General features: G+C 31.8%; 1 protein-coding gene across 1 annotated transcript in view; it reads left to right on the forward strand.

Annotated features, from left to right (window-relative positions):
- Positions 1 to 18,964, forward strand: part of LOC132738820 (transmembrane protein 65-like) — a 36,547-nt gene that overhangs the window by 3,330 nt on the left and 14,253 nt on the right. The window contains exons 2-3 of the mRNA XM_060726425.1: positions 14,289 to 14,330; positions 18,335 to 18,402. Coding sequence (XP_060582408.1) covers positions 14,289 to 14,330; positions 18,335 to 18,402 — 110 coding nt within the window. The remainder of the gene's footprint in view (positions 1 to 14,288; positions 14,331 to 18,334; positions 18,403 to 18,964) is intronic.

Raw genomic sequence — 18,964 nt, forward strand, 5'->3', positions numbered from 1 at the left:
ATGTAATGGTTTTCATAAAAAAGATTACTAGTTTGCAAGGGATGTCTTAATTAGAATACTATATCATCGCTAATTCATCCAGGCTGTATGTGATTATATAAAAACTCATTGCTTTAAGCAAATTGATGAATAATCTTGTTGGTCTTATGATTAAAGCAGTGTGCTTGGCATTGATTTTCTGTTGAGATAATCTAAGTATAGTGTAAGAAGTTAAATGGATTAAAACTTTTATTGTGCTGTAATTAAATTAGCACGAGAAATTATTTTATTATTGTATAAATGACCTGGTCAATAACTATTCTATCATAACTTTGTTAGAGTTAAGAGCCCTAAAGGCCACTATATATATTAAAAAACATTGTTTTTTTGCCAGAGGTTATAATTATTAATTACATACAAATTTTATGTACATGTCAATATGGAAATTCCATCTTGCATTTTGTGTCATAATATGTTATTTCTCCATGATATCACAGTGTTCAGTCTTTAGAACAGTGTCATTTTTAAACCATTCTTTTTTAAAGATTTCATTGTCAGGAAACAAGAAAATATTTTAATATTTTGTTAATATATCAATAATTTTTGTTTACAAAAAACATTCTTAGCGCTACAGATTATTGATTTGGTTGATTGATTCAAACAAATATAAGATATATATAATATAATTGTATTACTTAGTCTGAAGCTTTACCAAAACTGAGCTTTTCTTAAGCATTGCCAGCCTTCACTTTCCCAGAAAAAGTTTTTTTAGCCCGGCCAGCCATAAGTACCAGAAAGACCTTTCTAATATTTTTACTCTGCTTTTTAAATTTTGGTGTTATGGATTGCCTTTTTTTAATATGGGAAATGTCCTTTTATTGAAATTTTTTTTTATTGAAAAAGGAATCAATGAGGCCAAAAGCCTAAAAACATTAGATTTGAATTTCTTACATAGATCAATGCCTGGTGACAACTTAAAACAGTAAGATATTCAAAAGATGATTAAGAAATATACTCAGAAATACATTGTGCTATTCGTAGTGGGATTTTTTCGCATTTGGAATAATTATTTGGAAAATGACTCCATTACGGTACCAGACCTCCCTAAACATAACTATCAAGTAAAAATGTTTAGTTTTTTCCCAAAAAATTAATTGAATGCATCTATTAGGAATTATTCCATTTTAAGATTGGGGAAAAAAAAAGGTTATAATGGCCCCTGTTGATATGGGAAAATACCCTGTTATCTATAAAACACTTATGAAAGTAAAAGTTTTAATTATGAAATATTTGAAAATATTATTGTTCTTCAAGAAAAAGTCTTTAAAAAATTCTTCTTTAAATTGTATCTCATTACTCTGACAAGTGAGTCTGTGATTAACTTGAAAATTTAAATTTATGTCCCTTTAAATGAATAAATATTGTCACAAGAATCCCCAAGGGTAGTGTTACTAGAAGCCATTACACATAAATTGCTAAAATTCTCCTCTGTTTGTGTTTAATGAAAACTTGCCAAATTATTGACAACATTTTATGAGAGAATTAATGGAATATTTTAAATCTCAGCATATTTTAACTAAGAGATAAAATGGACAGATTTTGTTATTGAACAGCCGCCTGAATAATATATTAGTTTCCATTTTTAAGTAGCTTTTTCCTTGTCTATTAGGTTTAAATAACAAATTTAGTAATTAAGTTTTATTTACTAACTTCGGTTAAGTTTTTTTTAAAAAGTTTTTGGAGCATATTAATTTTGAACCCAGTTCAGTCAATTAAGTCTGTTTTTTTTAGTATTATCTGGTACTCGGGTATATTTTATAAAGGCTACATGGTCATCAGCCCAGGTAGAGCTAAAACATGGCCATGTGGTTGAGGTTGCTTATTTTTAAACACTCATTACGTATACACTTCATTTCTATGTTGTTCAGTCAGGAATCAGGTACCTGTAGGTTTTGACGCTGGAAGGCAAAGACTAGAAACATAACTGTTATATTTTTTGGCCTATTAGTTTGACAATGATTTAAAATGACTTGAAATGAAGCTGTTTGTATCAATATACATTATAGCCTCACTAACAGTTCATCCACCTGAACAAGCAATTGAAATTATTGAAAAATTGTTTGATGTTAAATCAATTGAAAAGTGATAGTTTTGTACACATTTTTAATTTTTGCATTTTTTTTTCAACCATAAAATTATTGGTATTTTGTACAAAGTATTGTACAGCCTATATAATCCAGAATACAAAATCCAGAATTTGGTTTTGTTTGTGCATGTATAATACAGACATACTTTTACAGAATCAATAAATGTTATTAATGGTAGTGCATTGTGCAAACTGTACGCCAAGCCTTTGAATTTATGTTCCTGAGTAATGACCCGGAAATCCAAAAATGTAGTTAATTATTTAAATGTTCATCAATGATCTTTTTTTCCACACTTAATTATTTAGACTTCCATTGATTATTTCAGATGCTTTAAAGTAAAAAATACTTCAAACTCGTAATTAACTATTTAGAATAATGTCACTTGCCTCAGAATTATACATGACTTGTACATGTTACTATAATATACTTTAAAATAGTAAAAATTATTGTGTACATGTATGAGCCAGCTAACCCAAGCGTGTACTTCAATAAGTTTAGTGCTGGGGTTGACTAACCAGATTTTAAAGACTTTTAGGTGGCTTAATTAACTAAATTTAAGCATTTTAAAGTGTATGAAGATTATATCTGTGGCCTGTGGTTTACAAAATTATCATTTGGATTTTGAAAAAATTAATAACTTACGAAAGTTAAAGATATATCCTTAAAATCCAATAATAAGCCACAGCTTAATACCTTATTTTAATTTTTGGTGAGAAATAAGTGGCTTATTTTTGAGTACAGCTTTTGTTTGTATAAACATTATTTCTTTAAGAGGCAAAAAATTGAATAATGTGTCTGCAAGAAATCGTGACGAAATGATTAAAACACTAATCAAAATACACGAGGTTACGCGTAATATCTTGTTGTAAATCATTTTATTCTGTTAACACAGTTTATATACAATATTTATGTGTGTTAAATAACAGAGACAATTTTCTATGTTACAACTCTTTTGAGAATCCTCAGGTGACCATAGATTTAATGGAAACAACATAAGTTTTTTTTTTATAAATTTTAAAGAAATATTTCATTAGATAATTTAAGCTTAATACCCTTAATTTTTTCTTGCTAAAATAACAAACTTGGATATACAAATGAATGGATTTGTTCAAAATTCAAAGCAGAAAAAGTCTGTTTCACAAACAAATTGAGCCTCATCTTTTGTGTCGCCTCTACAGAGTAGTGACTAGTACTCTTCTGGAGGACTCACCCATATGGGCAACCGGTGGCAAGTATAAATAAACACAAAAATATGTTTGTGTGTGTAACAGTCTGCATGTGCTTAATGAGGGTCCATCCACCCGTTATGGCACAAAATGCAGCTTGCAATTTGGTAATTTTTAATGTCAATTAAAAGTGCAGTTTGCAGTGCGCAAATACTTTCTTTGTTTAATTTACACATTTTTACTTTTGACTACAAATTTTGTACAAATTTTTCAAAATTTTCATGAAAATTAGCATGAATCTGGAGCTAAGGCATTAAAATTTTAATTAAAGCTTAATTTAAAGCTTTAACAAGATGACTATTATTCTTGTGCAGTGTTACGAAAAAAACTGCGTGATTCATGAAAAAATGATGCAGAGATTTTCATCTAAATGACTCAAGAGTGCCTGAGCTTTAAATAGTTGGTTTAGTTTCGAAGTTCCTAATTACTACTCAGGGAAATTAGTTGAAAAAAAACCTGGCAGACTCTCTTACAAATGTAATACCATTTTGATAAATTGTCTAGAAAACAAATAGAAGAAAGTGTGCCATTGTGGGATATAAATTTCTTGTGTGTTTTAAACTAATGGAATACAGTCTAATTAATTAAGATTTTATCAAGCCAGATTGTCATTCATAATGTTCACTTCCTTCTATTCTGACATTTTATGAAGCACTGTAGCTAAGGGCCTCCTTAATGGACTCCAAGTATTTAATGCATTTGACACTAAAAGGAGCATTAATTGTAATATTAATTCTCTGAGCATGCCATACGCTGCTCTGAGCAATTAGACATAACAGAAAATTTGGAAGAATATACTTCAGCTGAGTAAACTTATAGCATAGGTGTCTGGTAGTACTTACTGTGTAGGCAAAATCACCCAAAGAAATGTAAAAGATTAATACCACTGACATTTTCTTTCACACTTTACAGGCTGTGTATGTTGTTTATGTTTTGGCTTTTTAGCTCGACTATTCGAAGAATATGAGAGCTATTGTAGTCGCCCCGGCGTCGGCGTCCGCGTCCGCGTCGGCGTCGTCTGCGTTGGTTAAAGTTTTTTGTAAAGTCAAATATCTCAATTATTATTGAGATATCAATTGAAACTTACAATACTTATTTATAGTAACAAGGTACATCAGATTGACAAGTTGGATAACTCTGCCTACAATATTGGACAGAATTATGCCCCTTTTAACTTAGAAATTTTGGTTAAAGTTTTTTGTAAAGTCAAATATCTCTAAATTATTGCTTGAGATATTCAATTGAAACTTACAATACTTATTTATAGTAACAAGGTACATCAGATTGACAAGTTGGATAACTCTGCCTTAATATTGACAGAATTATGCCCCTTTTAACTTAGAAATTTTGGTTTAAAGTTTTTTGATAAAGTCAAATATCTCAATTATTGCTTGAGATATTCAATTGAAACTTACAATACTTATTTATAGTAACCAGGTACATCAGATTGACAAGTTGGATAACTCTGCCTACAATATTGACAGAATTATGCCCCTTTTTAACTTAGAAATTTTGGTTAAAGTTTTTTGTAAAGTCAAATATCTCAATTATTGCTTGAGATATTCAATTGAAACTTACAATACTTATTTATAGTAACAATGTACATCAGATTGACATGTTGGATAACTCTGCCTACCATATTGACAGAATTATGCCCCCTTTGGAACTTAGAAATTTTGGTTAAAGTTTTTTTTTTGTAAAAGTCAAATATCTCAATTATTGCTTGAGATATTCAATTAAAAATTTAAAAATACTTATTTATAGTAACAATGTACATCAGTTTTGCAAAATTGCATAAACTCTGTCTGCAATATTTGCAGAATTATTTGCCCCTTTGAAACTTAGAAATTTGGTTAAAGGTTAACGGTCTTCAAAAAGATATTTACTTGAAACTTTACATATGCCACTTAGGTCATAATTGGAGGGTCATAATTTGTATGTCACTGACCAAGTTCCATAACTCTATCTTGCATTAAGGCTGATTCATATCCCCTTTTCTACTTAGTCTTTTGGTTAATGTTTACATGCAAGTTTTACATATCTCAATAACTATTTAAGATATTTATCTAAAACTTCACATATGCATTTAGGGTCATAATTGTAGGTCACTGACAAAGATCCATAATTCAATCTTGCATTTAGGCTGATTTTTCTCCCCTTTTTCAACTTAGAAATTCATGGTAAAGTTTTGCTTGTAAGCTGTTATCTCAATAACTCCTGAAGGGTTTGTGCCTGTTTTGGGACAATTTTATGCATTCATAATAATAAAGCAGTGATTTACTTGATAAAGCATCTTAATAACAAGCCTTTGTACCTTTTCTGTCAAATTTATGTATTCATAGGTAATTAGTATTATTATACTCAATAAAAAAAAAACCTTGTGACATTACCTTCCGAATAGTCAAGCCAATGCTGTATAATTAGACTCTCTGTAAGGCCTATAACATGAATTTATAAAAAAAATTAGCCCTTTTGTGAACTTAAAAAATTTAACAATATCAAGGCTGTTTTACTATCAAGCACTTAGAATAGTCGAGCATGCTGTCCTACAGACAGCTCTTGTTTTTGTGGCAATTGATTACTGGTAAACAAATTGCAGACTTAATTGAACTTCAGATGTTCTTTCATAATACCATAACACTTAACATAACTATGTATATAACTGATACATTAGTATATAGAGTTAAGTTGCCTTTGTTATTATAGAACAAGGAAGCATTATTGTAGAACCATGCTGCACTCATTATAGTAATAGCTGTGCTACATTATTGTAGAACCATGATTAAACAAAGAGCTGTGCTACAATATTAAAGAATAATTCTACACGTGCTATATTATTATAGAACAGTGCTACAGTATAGAATTGTGCTACAATATGAAAAAACCATGCTTAGCACATGCTACATTATTATAAAACCATGCCACAATATAAAGCTGTGCTACAATATTAAAGAATAATTCTACACATGCTACATTATTATAGAACCATGCTATAGTATAGAACTGTGCTACATTCTACACTATGCTACATTATTATAGAACCATGCTACACTATAGAACTGTGCTACAATATGAAAGAACCATGTTGAGCACATGCTACATTATTATATAACAACGCTACAGTATAGAACTGTGCTACAATATGAAAGAACCATGTTCAGCACATGCTATATTATTATAGAACCATGCTACAATATAGAGCTGTGCTACAATATTAAAGAATAATTCTAGACATGCTACATTATTATAGAACAGTGCTACAGTATAGAACTATGCTTCAATGTTAAATAATAATTCTACAGTATGCTACATTATTAAAGAACAATGCAACAGTATAGAACTGTGCTACAATATAAAAAGAATAATTCTAAATATGCTACATTAATAAAGAACCATGCTACAATAAATTAGAATTGTGCTACAATTTGAAGAAACATGCTTAGCACATGCTACATTATTATAGAACCATACTATAGTATAGAACTAATACTACAATATTAAAGAATAATTCTACATATGCTACATTATTATGGAACCATGCTACAGTATAGAACTGTGCTACAATGTGAAAGAACCATGCACATGCTTCTTGTGAAAGAACTGTGCTACATTATCATAAGGGGGTGTCCGTGGCTGAGTGGTTAAGGTCGTTGAATTCAAACCACTTGCTCTCACCTCTGTGGGTTCGAATCAGACAGGGACTTTGGATTCTTTTATGTGAGGAAGCTATCCAGCTAGCTTACGGAACGTCTGTGGTTCTACTCAGGTCTTCCTCCACCAGTAAAAGCTGGAACGTCACCAAATGACCTATACTGTGTCGGTGTGACGTAAAACCAAATCAAACAAACAAACAAACATTACCATAAACCATGCTACATTACTACTGTACAGAACCAGGTTATACCATTTGTGATTATTATAATGTGAGTTCAAAATGACCAAAATGTTTGAGTTTGTCTATATTTTTAATATTTATATATTATCTTTCTCTATGGATGTTGATTAATATATTAATTGTTAGTTCAAAATGACCAAAATATTTGGGTTTGCCTGTATGTTAATTCTGCTTGTTAACACTCAGTGGCTGCAGTTTTGATTCCAAATATTCACGAAATTTGTCAGGAAGTTTGTTTTGATGATTCTAGGTCAAGTTCGAAGATGGGTCATCTCTGGTCAAAAATTAGGTCACAGGAGCTAAAAATAGAAAAAGCTTGTTAACACTCCCGAGTGGCTGCAGTTTTGATCCAAATATTCTGGAAATTTGTCAGAAAAATTGTTTTGATGATTTCTAGGTCAAGATTGAAGATGGATCATTTTCGGTCTAAAACTAGGTCACAGGAGCTAAAAATAGAAAAAGCTTGTTAACACTCTAATGGCAGCAGTTATGATACAAATATTCTGGAAATTTGTCAGAAAATTGTTTTGATGATTTCTAGGTCAAGTTCGAAGATGGATCATCTTCGGTCAAAAACTAGGTCACAGGAGATTAAAAAAGAAAAATCTTGTTAACACTCTAGTGGCTGCAGTTTTGATCCAAATATTCTTGAAATTTGTCAGGAAGGTTGTTTTGATGATTTCTAGGTCAAGTTCGAAGATAGGTCATCTCCAGTCAAAAACTAGGTCACAGGAGCTAAAAATAGAAAAATCTTGTTAATACTCTAGTGGCTGCAGTTTTAATCTAAATATTCTGGAAATTTGTCGGGAAGGTTGTTTTGATGATTTCTAAGTCAAGGTCGAAGATGGGTCATCCCCGATAAAAAAAAACTAGGTCACACTGTCCAAATATGGAAAAACCTTTTTTAACACACTACAGGTCACATTTTTTACTCAATTGTCATCCAACTTGGTCAAGATGCTTGTCTAAGACATTGCTTGGATGCAGTTTATGGGTCAGGGGAGCGATATAGGGCCATCATGGCCCTCTTGTTTTAATAAGTTGAGTGACTACATTGGTTTGCAAAATGATGTTGAACACTAATTGATCTAATGCTGAGTCATTTTGACTTAAAATTAATTCATCAATAATTTATTACTAAGGAAATTGAAACAATATTAATTTATAAACCCCTAGCTGTAAAAGATGAAAAAAAACTCTCATTTGACAGACATGATCTTGCATAAATCAGTCAAATATTAATTACCAGAAACCAATACCTACTGTTGAGACATTATTAGCGTCTTAGGAATAAGTGAAATATTATCACAATTATTCTATGACATTTGAATGTCACTCAATTATTTGGAAAGAACCTTTTGAATTACACTCTCGAGCCTGAATTACAATACTTTCTTTTTAATTAAGAATATTTCAGATAAGTTTTTATTTCAGGGATTTATCAAAGAAGGGTATTTATTGAACATATTATAATCTTGTCTGAACCTGATGCATTTTTGAAAAAAGTGTGTTTTAGCAAAATTATCCTAATGGCTGACATATATTGAGTTACAACTGCATGCAGCCCACCTATATATTTATATATTTTTTACCAGTATTTCTTCTTTTCTTCTACTTAAAAGTATAATGAACAGATTTGCTTTCTTTATTAGACAAAATGACAATTGTTTTACCAGTATTTCTTCTTACATAATACTTAAAAGTATGAACAGATTTGCTTTCTTTATTAGACAAAATGACAATTGTAACAGGTGCAGTAATTAAATAACACAACTGGTTTATTATAATCTTGTTGTATTCACAGACAATGGTGGAGACAATGTTGATGTTTTTCAACCATTTGAGAAATGATTGTCTCAGACATTATTTAAGTCATTAAAGGAACTCCACTGAGGTCCAAAAGCCTGAAAAGTATAAAATTTGAATTTCTCACAATTAGATCACCTGTGGCACATCAAACAGAAAGATATACAAAAGATAATTGAGAATTATGCTCAGAAAAAAATTGCAGATCATATTTTTTGTGCTATTTTTGACCCAAATGTAGTGAAAAGCATTGCAATGCTTTTCTGAAGAGTTTTAGGTCATTTTTCACACTTACAATAATAAACTATTCTGGAAAAAAGGAGTCTGCAAATGATCTGAAACTTTGCAGTGTCACAAGTTATTGGTCTAGGTCTGACCTACATCAAATGGAACATTAAATTAAATCTCTAAAAATTATTTCAAGTCCTGTCAATTTTTGTCAAAAAACCTCAGTGGAGTCCCTTAACATTACAGTGTAACTCTTAAAGCTACAATAATTAATTTATACAGTAATTTTCTGTAAACTGTTTTCCAGACCTTAAATTATGATTTTAGAAACCTTTAGACTTCTCCACTCCAAGAAAAATAATTCTGTGTCTAGTTTTCAATTTTTATTATTACCACAAAAAATTATTTCATAAAGAAAACCATGAAGATTTTTATTATTTTTGGGGGCAAGAGTGATTTTGTTGTGGTACATGCAAGACACAACATAATATTATCTTATTGTGCTTACATAATTATGTAAAGGAACTCCACTGAGGTCAAAAAAGCATAAACATAAAAACTTTGAATTCTATACATGTAAAAGATAATTTTAAAGAAATAATTATTCTCAAAATTAATTGAGAATTGTTATTTTTTTCATTCTTAGCCAGTTTATTAAGTTATTTAAGTGTCTTAATTCTTTTGAGTCTTTTGAGCAATAAAAATGATTTTTCTGGAAAAGCAGACTTAATTAGAGAATGAACTGAAATTTTGCATACAACATAATGTACAAGTTGTTGGTCCAGCCAGTCCCTCATCAAATGGTACATAAATCTCAAAAAAATATGTCAAAAAACCTTAGTGAAGTCCCTGTAAACAGTGAAAAAAAAATGTGAATTTGATTATCTTAAGTAAAATTGCCTCTGTTTCAAGGTTAAGAAGAAATTCTAGCAGATGTTTTAGCAGTATATTAAATTTAATAAATTGGTTTATCATATTTGATATCAATTAGATTTGCTGACACATGTCTAAGAAACCACTTTAATGAAGTTTAAGGCTACGTATTTCACTGATAATTAAAGGAGATAAAAATACATAATTTAGTGATTTTCTGCGTAATCTTTAAACTTTTAGCCATTTATTCTGGTCCTGTTTTACATTTTATCCCAAAAAATTGTATAGTGATAAGATTTATCTGTTAACCATCTGATAAGAAATAGATAATGCTAGCAGAAAATTCACAAATTATAATAGTTGATCTGTTAGGAAACTCAATTTTACCTACTGTTTATGAAAAAAAAATGAGCCACGTCACGACAACATAATGGGTTTGCGACCAGCATGGATCCAGACCAGTCTACGCATCCGCGCAGTCTGATCAGTATACCATGCTGATCAATATCAGTTTCTCCACTTGCTATAGGGTTTGTAAGAGAACAGCATGGATCCTCAGATCAGCCTGCGCGGATGCACAGGCTGGTCTGGAATCATGCTGGTCGCAAACCTATTATGTTGGTTTTGTCGTGACGCGGCTCAAATTTGAATGTCACAGTTATTTATAGGCATCATCATCGTATAAAACAACTACGGAAGCGTCCTGGTGCCAATTCATAATGTTCTATAAAAAAATAAACTCCTACGTAGGAGATAAAAAAGCCTAATTAGGTGTTTGTAACTCCTACGTAGGACTTTTAAACTCCTACGTAGGACTTTATAACTCCTACGTAGGACTTTTAAACTCCTACGTAGGACTTTTTAACTCCTACGTAGGACTTTATAACTCCTACGTAGGACTTTATGACTTTATAAGAAATTCATACAGAATGCTTTGCAACTCTCAACATTCCAGACCGGTATATCGGCGAAGGAACAAGACACTTACCCCCCCCCCCCTCAAATCTTAAATATAGAGGACATTTCACCTTTGGTTCATACAGAATTTATTTAAGTTTGATTGTGTATGAAGCTATAAGCTTATAGACACACTTTCGAATCCGTTCTTGGAACCAACCAGTACGTACTTAGCAATGAGTGTATTAAAAAGTTTCTTGCTCAAGGAAACAACGGCTTGCGCCTAACGGGGTTTGAACCCATGTGGCTAGCGATCATTAGGCTACTAGTCACACGGCCATGCCGCAACACTTCACCTTTTAATAAAGTGTCTCAGGTTTCTGTGGGGTAGTGACGTGTCTTGTTCCTGCTCCGTAAAGTTTAAGAAGATAACGGTTTGCGGAGCATTATGCATGCATGTGTTCACTTTATAACTCCTACGTAGGAGATAAAAAAGCCTAATTAGAAGTTTATAACTCCTACGTAGGACTTTTAAACTCCTACGTAGGACTTTATAACTCCTACGTAGGACTTTATAAGTCCTACGTAGGACTTTATAACTCCTACGTAGGAGATAAAAAAGCCTAATTAGGAGTTTGTAACTCCTACGTAGGACTTTTAAACTCCTACGTAGGACTTTGTAAGTCCTACGTAGGACTTTATAACTCCTACATAGGACTTTATAACTCCTACGTAGGAGATAAAAAAGCCTAATTAGGAGTTTATAACTCCTACGTAGGACTTTTAAACTCCTACGTAGGACTTTATAACTCCTACGTAGAATACATATCAAAGAACTGAAAGCACAGAGTTCGACGGACATGTATGCTAGAGTTTAACTTAAGATAGCATATTATGTAGGAAAATAAATTATATGAGCCGCGCCATGACAAAACCAACATAGTGCATTTGCGACCAGCACATATCCAGACCAGCCTGCGCATCCGCGCAGTCTAATCAGGATCCATGCTGTTCGCTTACAAACCCTATTACAAGTAGAGAAACTGATAGCGAATAGCATGGATCCTGATCCGACTGCGCGGATGCGCAGGCTGGTCTGGATCTATGCTGGTCGCAAACCCACTATGTTGGTTTTGTCATGGCGCGGCTCATATGTGTCAAGTTGTAATTATGGCAAGCCACTTTAGTAAATACCTTTAGTCTGTAGCCAGAGATGATTTTGTCATTCTCTGCATATATTAAACGATGATTCTGTATTATGTACGTTTAGATATATTTATTATACACATGTACACAAAATGTATGGGTTAAACTTTGTTCAAAGTAGGATATACAATGTAATTCATTACTAAACACATGCATGCATAATGCTCCGCAAACCGTTATCTTCTTAAACTTTACGGAGCAGGAACAAGACACGTCACTACCCCACAGAAACCTGAGACACTTTATTAAAAGGTGAAGTGTTGCGGCATGGCCGTGTGACTAGTAGCCTAATGATCGCTAGCCACATGGGTTCAAACCCCGTTAGGCGCAAGCCGTTGTTTCCTTGAGCAAGAAACTTTACACTCATTGCTAAGTACGTACTGGTTGGTTCCAAGAACGGATTCGAAAGTGTGTCTATAAGCTTATAGCTTCATACACAATCAAACTTAAATAAATTCTGTATGAACCAAAGGTGAAATGTCCTCTATATTTAAGATTTGGGGGGGGGGGGGGTAAGTGTCTTGTTCCTTCGCCGATATACCGGTCTGGAATGTTGAGAGTTGCAAAGCATTCTGTATGAATTTCTTATAAAGTCATAAAGTCCTACGTAGGAGTTATAAAGTCCTACGTAGGAGTTAAAAAGTCCTACGTAGGAGTTTAAAAGTCCTACGTAGGAGTTTAAAAGTCCTACGTAGGAGTTATAAAGTCCTACGTAGGAGTTTAAAAGTCCTACGTAGGAGTTATAAACTCCTAATTAGGCTTTTTTTATCTCCTACGTAGGAGTTATAAAGTCCTACGTAGGAGTTTAAAAGTCCTACGTAGGAGTTATAAACTCCTAATTAGGCTTTTTTATCTCCTACGTAGGAGTTATAAAGTCCTACGTAGGAGTTAAAAAGTCCTACGTAGGCCAGTTATAAAGTCCTACGTAGGAGTTATAAACTCCTAATTAGGCTTTTTTATCTCCTACGTAGGAGTTATAAAGTCCTACATAGGAGTTAAAAAGTCCTACGTAGGAGTTTAAAAGTTATACCTAGGAGTTATAAACTCCTAATTAGGCTTTTTTATCTCCTACGTAGGAGTTATAAAGTCCTACGTAGGACTTTGTAAGTCCTACGTAGGAGTTATAAAGTCCTACGTAGGAGTTTAAAAGTCCTACGTAGGAGTTACAAACTCCTAATTAGGCTTTTTTATCTCCTACGTAGGAGTTTATTTTTTTATAGAACATTATGAATTGGCACCAGGACGCTTCCGTAAACAACTACCAGTTAAGTGCATGGTTGAAGATAATTGCACCACTCAGATTCATTTTAAGGCTAATGCAATACATGAATATGACATAATATACATTAAGACCATACTATTTTCTTGCACAAATTTGACAAAAACATTATTTTGGCATTTAAATTCACCTGCATGGTTTATGGTTATTTTTTTTTTTGTTAAGTGCATAATGTTATAATGAAGATTTACATGTTATTGTATGTAATATTTTATTTAACCATTTTGTCATGCAGACCAAGATCAGCGGACACATCAGTACCATCTGTCGATCATCATGTCTGCACCATTCCCTATTAAGTCTGTACATAATTTATAATTTGAAAATTTCCCTAAAAATGATGTATGTGTTTTTGTCCAGATTGCAAGTTGACTTAAGTCTGTTCAATATACTTATAGTGATAATTAAGGATAATGATCAGAAATTCTTACTGCAATAAACATTTTTTCAAAAAGTTTTCACTCTGATTTGTACAGGTGTTTTCAGTATTAAGGCATTTGTTTTACTAATATCAAGAAAAGAATGATACACAAATAAGCAAATTCAAGACTTTTTTTTGTTCAGATGAAATCAAAAAATCTTGATAATCACTTGTAAACATGTACTTAAAGCCTTTTAAACACTTTTAAGATAACTGGAAAATGAGTATCTAAAATGAAACTTTCAGATTATTTTCTTTTATTTTTGAATGTAAATCTGAGATTAGTTTTGTAAGTTTGATAAATTAATATATTATTGATGTATATTTTCAGAGATAACACACTCACCTCCAACTGCAGACCAGCTGAAAAAAGGTAAGTAATCTAATTTAGGAGCCTCATTATTGCACACCCATCTCATGCAGAGTTTAAATGACTAATATACCCTAAAGCACCTGCAGTCTACTCCATAGTGATACAGTCCTAACCATTTTACCAAATGAAATCTTTTTGATGGAATATAAAGTCATATTAACATATTTCTGGTTAGAACAAAATCAAAGGAAATCAAATACACTTTATTTGATTTATAGTTTTTGTTCTAAAATTTTAACATACCAGTGTGACCTTTGGCATGTCTGTTAGTGGTAATTGACAATTAAGACATTTAAACTAAGCAACAAATTTAATGTAAAATTAATGTTTTTGCATAAAAACTGCACTGACCAATTTACATTAACAGAGGACAAAACCTGCATAAATGGATAAATTCTGGTAGCCACATGCCAATTTGCTTCATGTTTTTTAATATGCGTGACTCGGGGCGCAATATAAAAACAGCTTAATGCCATTTTAGCCCCAGTTGAGTAGTTACATTATTTAAACATAACTGTCAAATGAGTTCATGCTAAGCATTCGGAAAGCATCAAACAAGCAATTGGTTTCTTTAAACAAAATACAAATAATGAAACGCTGAATAACTGATTTGGATGCATGCAAAAACAAAATACAAATAATGAAACGCTGAATAACTGATTTGGATGCATGCAAGAATAGTGCTTTCATAATGCACCTTTCATCATGCATTAGGCCATTAACATTTGTAGAAGCCCTCAGACCTATTAAATCCCTTACCCTGCTGGCTCTGGCTTAAAATGAGTCCTCATGCATCTGCAGATATGTTAATGCACAAAGAAAGTTGCAGTAAATCCTCTATTGTTAACTTAAGGTTCTAGACTGAGGCATGCATTGACTAAATAATGTACATTGTAGTTGATGTCCTTCAGCATCATCATAATGTTGACCACTATTTATATTCAGCAAAGTCTTGTTTATGAGAATAATGGCTGAAGTTTTTCTTTTCAGAAAGAATTTGTTGTCTGAATTCATTTTTGTGCTCCCTGAAATTTTATTTTGATGGCCGTAACATACAGAGTCCAATGATAAAATCAGAGATTTGGTATGTTGGCACCTGCAATGGTACCTGATTGACAATATGTGGACCTCTGCTTTTGGATGTTTTATCAGGTCAAATAGGTGGCAGCTAAGGTCACTGATGCTAAATAAAGATGTTCTTACTTGTCACTGATACTCAGACAGCCATGTTTTTAGCTTTATATAATTTTACACTTTGTTATAGGGTTTTAAATTCCAAAATGCTGTGACTTCAGTTACTGTGGTTATGTAATTCTTAATTCATTTATCTAATAGAACTTGGCTTTTATTGCATCATATCTCTTGCAATTTCCTGAAACATTTGTTGTTACTAGGCAACACAATTTTGTCCTGACAGATTATAACAGTAATTTTATTTGGCTTTCTAGTTATTTGATTTTTGCTGATATCTTTAATCATTTTTAGGCCCACTCCAGTGTTAACTCCAATTCAGTCCATTAAGTTATTTCCACAGATTGGATTCAGTGATGAAATAAGTGGTAATGTTTCTATTGAAAACATGTATAGCTAATTCTAATGATATAAAAGTAATTAACAATTATTGTCAGGCCAGTTCTAAATATTTTTTAAAAAAGTATAGACCAATCTGAAAATTGTATATGTTATCTAGAAATTTATTTGATCTTCTTAGAAGTGTTCTAGGAAAGAGTATAATTGAGCTAAGCATAATTTTAAACAGAATTTATGGAGAAAATGTCTGTGCTAAAATTATTTGCTAAGCTTTCTTCTTTGCTCTTTTGTCTTATAGAAATATATCAATTTAAACTCAAAGCAAAACATGATTTAAACATATTTTACTGCCAAAAAAAATGAAAGTTTGTTAACAGATACCATGTAAAGACAGTAACAATACAATGGTAAAACATATTTGGCAAAAGGGTTGACCCACAATTTTTTTCAACATAAGCAATACCATGCCTTAAAAGCAAAACTAATGACACAGACATGTATAATACTAAGTTAAATTGTGAAAGTATCAATATGTTAAAGTTACAGCTCACAATGACTGTAATGCAGGTTGACTATCTGGAGTTTCTCAGAGTCAATGTTAATTTTGTTACCCTAAGACTCCATATTCAAGACAATTTCCAAAAAAGATGATTTCCTAGGTCAGTTTTGCAAGACCACACACAATCTGATCTGGAAAAGAAAAAAGAAGACCCAAATCTTATGAATGATAATGTTTTGTCAGTCTTTCTTTAACTGTTGTGTGAATTATCCCCTTGTATAATAAACTTGCAAGACCATCACCATACCTTTTAATTTTCAGCATTGCACCTATATTTAATTGAGACAATTCATAGGTCTCACATCTATGCCTTTATGTTGATATAATTGCATGCCATCCATGGAATACAAGACAATATCTTAGAAGTTTATCTGAATTAAAGCTGCTAAATAATTTCTTAATTTTTAAAATGCTAATGTCCCCTGAATGTTGTAAAGTTTAAGATATCTGTCTGATTATAATTTGCCTCCTTATAAATGTACAGATTGAGACTGCAATAGCCTTGTAGCAGAAATGTTAGTGTAATAAATTTCATATTTAGTCTGGTGGAAAATCTTTTTATATCTCCATAAGGATTACAAGTGGTTTCGTACTCCCCAGGCAGAAATGTTTTAGGTCTGTCATGTATATCACAATTTTGTAGGGTTTAGTGCTGTTTTGTTTGAGATGAGATCTTATTTAATAATGCGCAATAATGTAATTGTCAGACCGACCTCCCACTTCTGTGACAGTGTAGAGGAGAGCACGGAATTTTCAGAGCTTAAATGTTTTTTAGACTTCTTTTGTTTTTGCAATGGCATGGAAGTGAGTGCCAAAAATAGTAAATGATCTGTCCAGATTGCAGTGCAGGGATATCAAGCATGCAGGCAGACTTTACCATCTTTTATCACAGTTCTTTAAATTGAGGTCTTTACCTTGGGGAATTGGAAATTCAAAATTCAAATTCCTGTTTGTCATTTAACTGATATATACAATAACTGTTACATTGTATGTGCAAATCATGATGTCCATTGGAGCTCACAAGTCATTTATTTAACTAGTACACCTACAATAGAAATCTCCGTCCTTTTCGGTTACAGTGGTTATGATATGAATTATATTTCTTGAGAGATATCAAGAATTTATTTTTTGAAAAAGGATTGCTATATCATAATACTCTATAAAATAATTCTATGAAACTATATATTTATTATCTGCAGAAAGTTTTAGTTTTCAATTAATCAGTTAAATTGTGAACAAGAATTGTTGTTATCTTACATTACATTGAAATGTATCATATTGTATTATAATTAGAGTACAGAAATTTAATATCTGGAAATTATAAAGTGAAAACATGATATTAATTGTTAAGATTTATTTTCCATATTAGCTTACATAACTGTACAGTACATTCTAAGCATTTAACCAATTATAGTAAAATTGATAACATATCACTTACTGTTTTTGTCAATTAAATTTTTGCTGTAAGGCAATTTTTTTTAAGCCAAACTTGAGAACAATTGCTATGTACTGACTTTTATGCTATAAAATGCATTATCCCCCCCCCCCAAATAAAAAAGAGAAAAAGCAAGAAAAAAGAGAAAAAAAAAGGTGTCACACCTGTTAATTAACTGAGGCAATAAGTACAGCTTGTACCTGCTGTCCAAAATTTATTTGACAAATTAAATCTTTATCTTTTACTGTTTTAATTTTACTTCTAGATATAAATTTCATCATGAATATATCATGCTGTAATGCTTTATCTATTGATACAACTGATTAGGCTATATACCTATGGTGGGCCAATTTCAAATTATCATCTTGATATCCCCAAAATTGATAATGCACTGTTTCAAAAATTGAAGCTGGCCATTTAAAAAATTTATTGGCATAAGGGTTAAATTATTCTTATGTTTCTTTATTATTTTTTTTTCAGTTTGTCTTCACAATGCTCTACCATTTATTGGGTTTGGTTTCCTGGATAACTTTCTGATGATTTTAGCAGTAAGTAATTTATATTCCATCACAATCTCTACAATAATTGACATATGCTTTAGTCTCACCGGCATTTTCTGATAATTTCAGCAATTTATCATGTTTTGTAAGCACAGCATGATTCCTTCATTATTAATGACAAAAAGTAATTTTCTCTGAAGATGTTTATAAGGATTTTTCCCCTGATTACCATTTTATGGGAAAGATACAAATTTATTTAAAGATAATGTTCTGTGCAAAATTTCCATAAGGAGTGAAAAGGCATTATCTGCTGTATAAGATATGTTTTTAGACTTATTATGCTTTTTGTTTAGGATTATAAGAAATGAAATAGTGGATGCACAGTAGTTGGTAACACTGTCTGACTGAAACCCATCGCCTTAGATGCATGTTTAGTTCTCTCTTACTACTCTATTAAAGTTTTGTTAACATTCTTTGGGATGACACCTTCTTTTTATCTGTGAGCAGTGCATAGTCATGTTAAAGAACTCTGGTTGTAACTTTTGGAACAGTTGATTTTCAGTTTGATCCCTCTTTGTGATACAAACTTGCTCCATATCATTGAGCTTCC

Source organism: Ruditapes philippinarum, unplaced genomic scaffold (genome assembly GCF_026571515.1).
Source record: "Ruditapes philippinarum isolate M1 unplaced genomic scaffold, ASM2657151v2 ctg2412_1_1_1_1, whole genome shotgun sequence".
Lineage (NCBI taxonomy): Eukaryota > Metazoa > Mollusca > Bivalvia > Venerida > Veneridae > Ruditapes > Ruditapes philippinarum.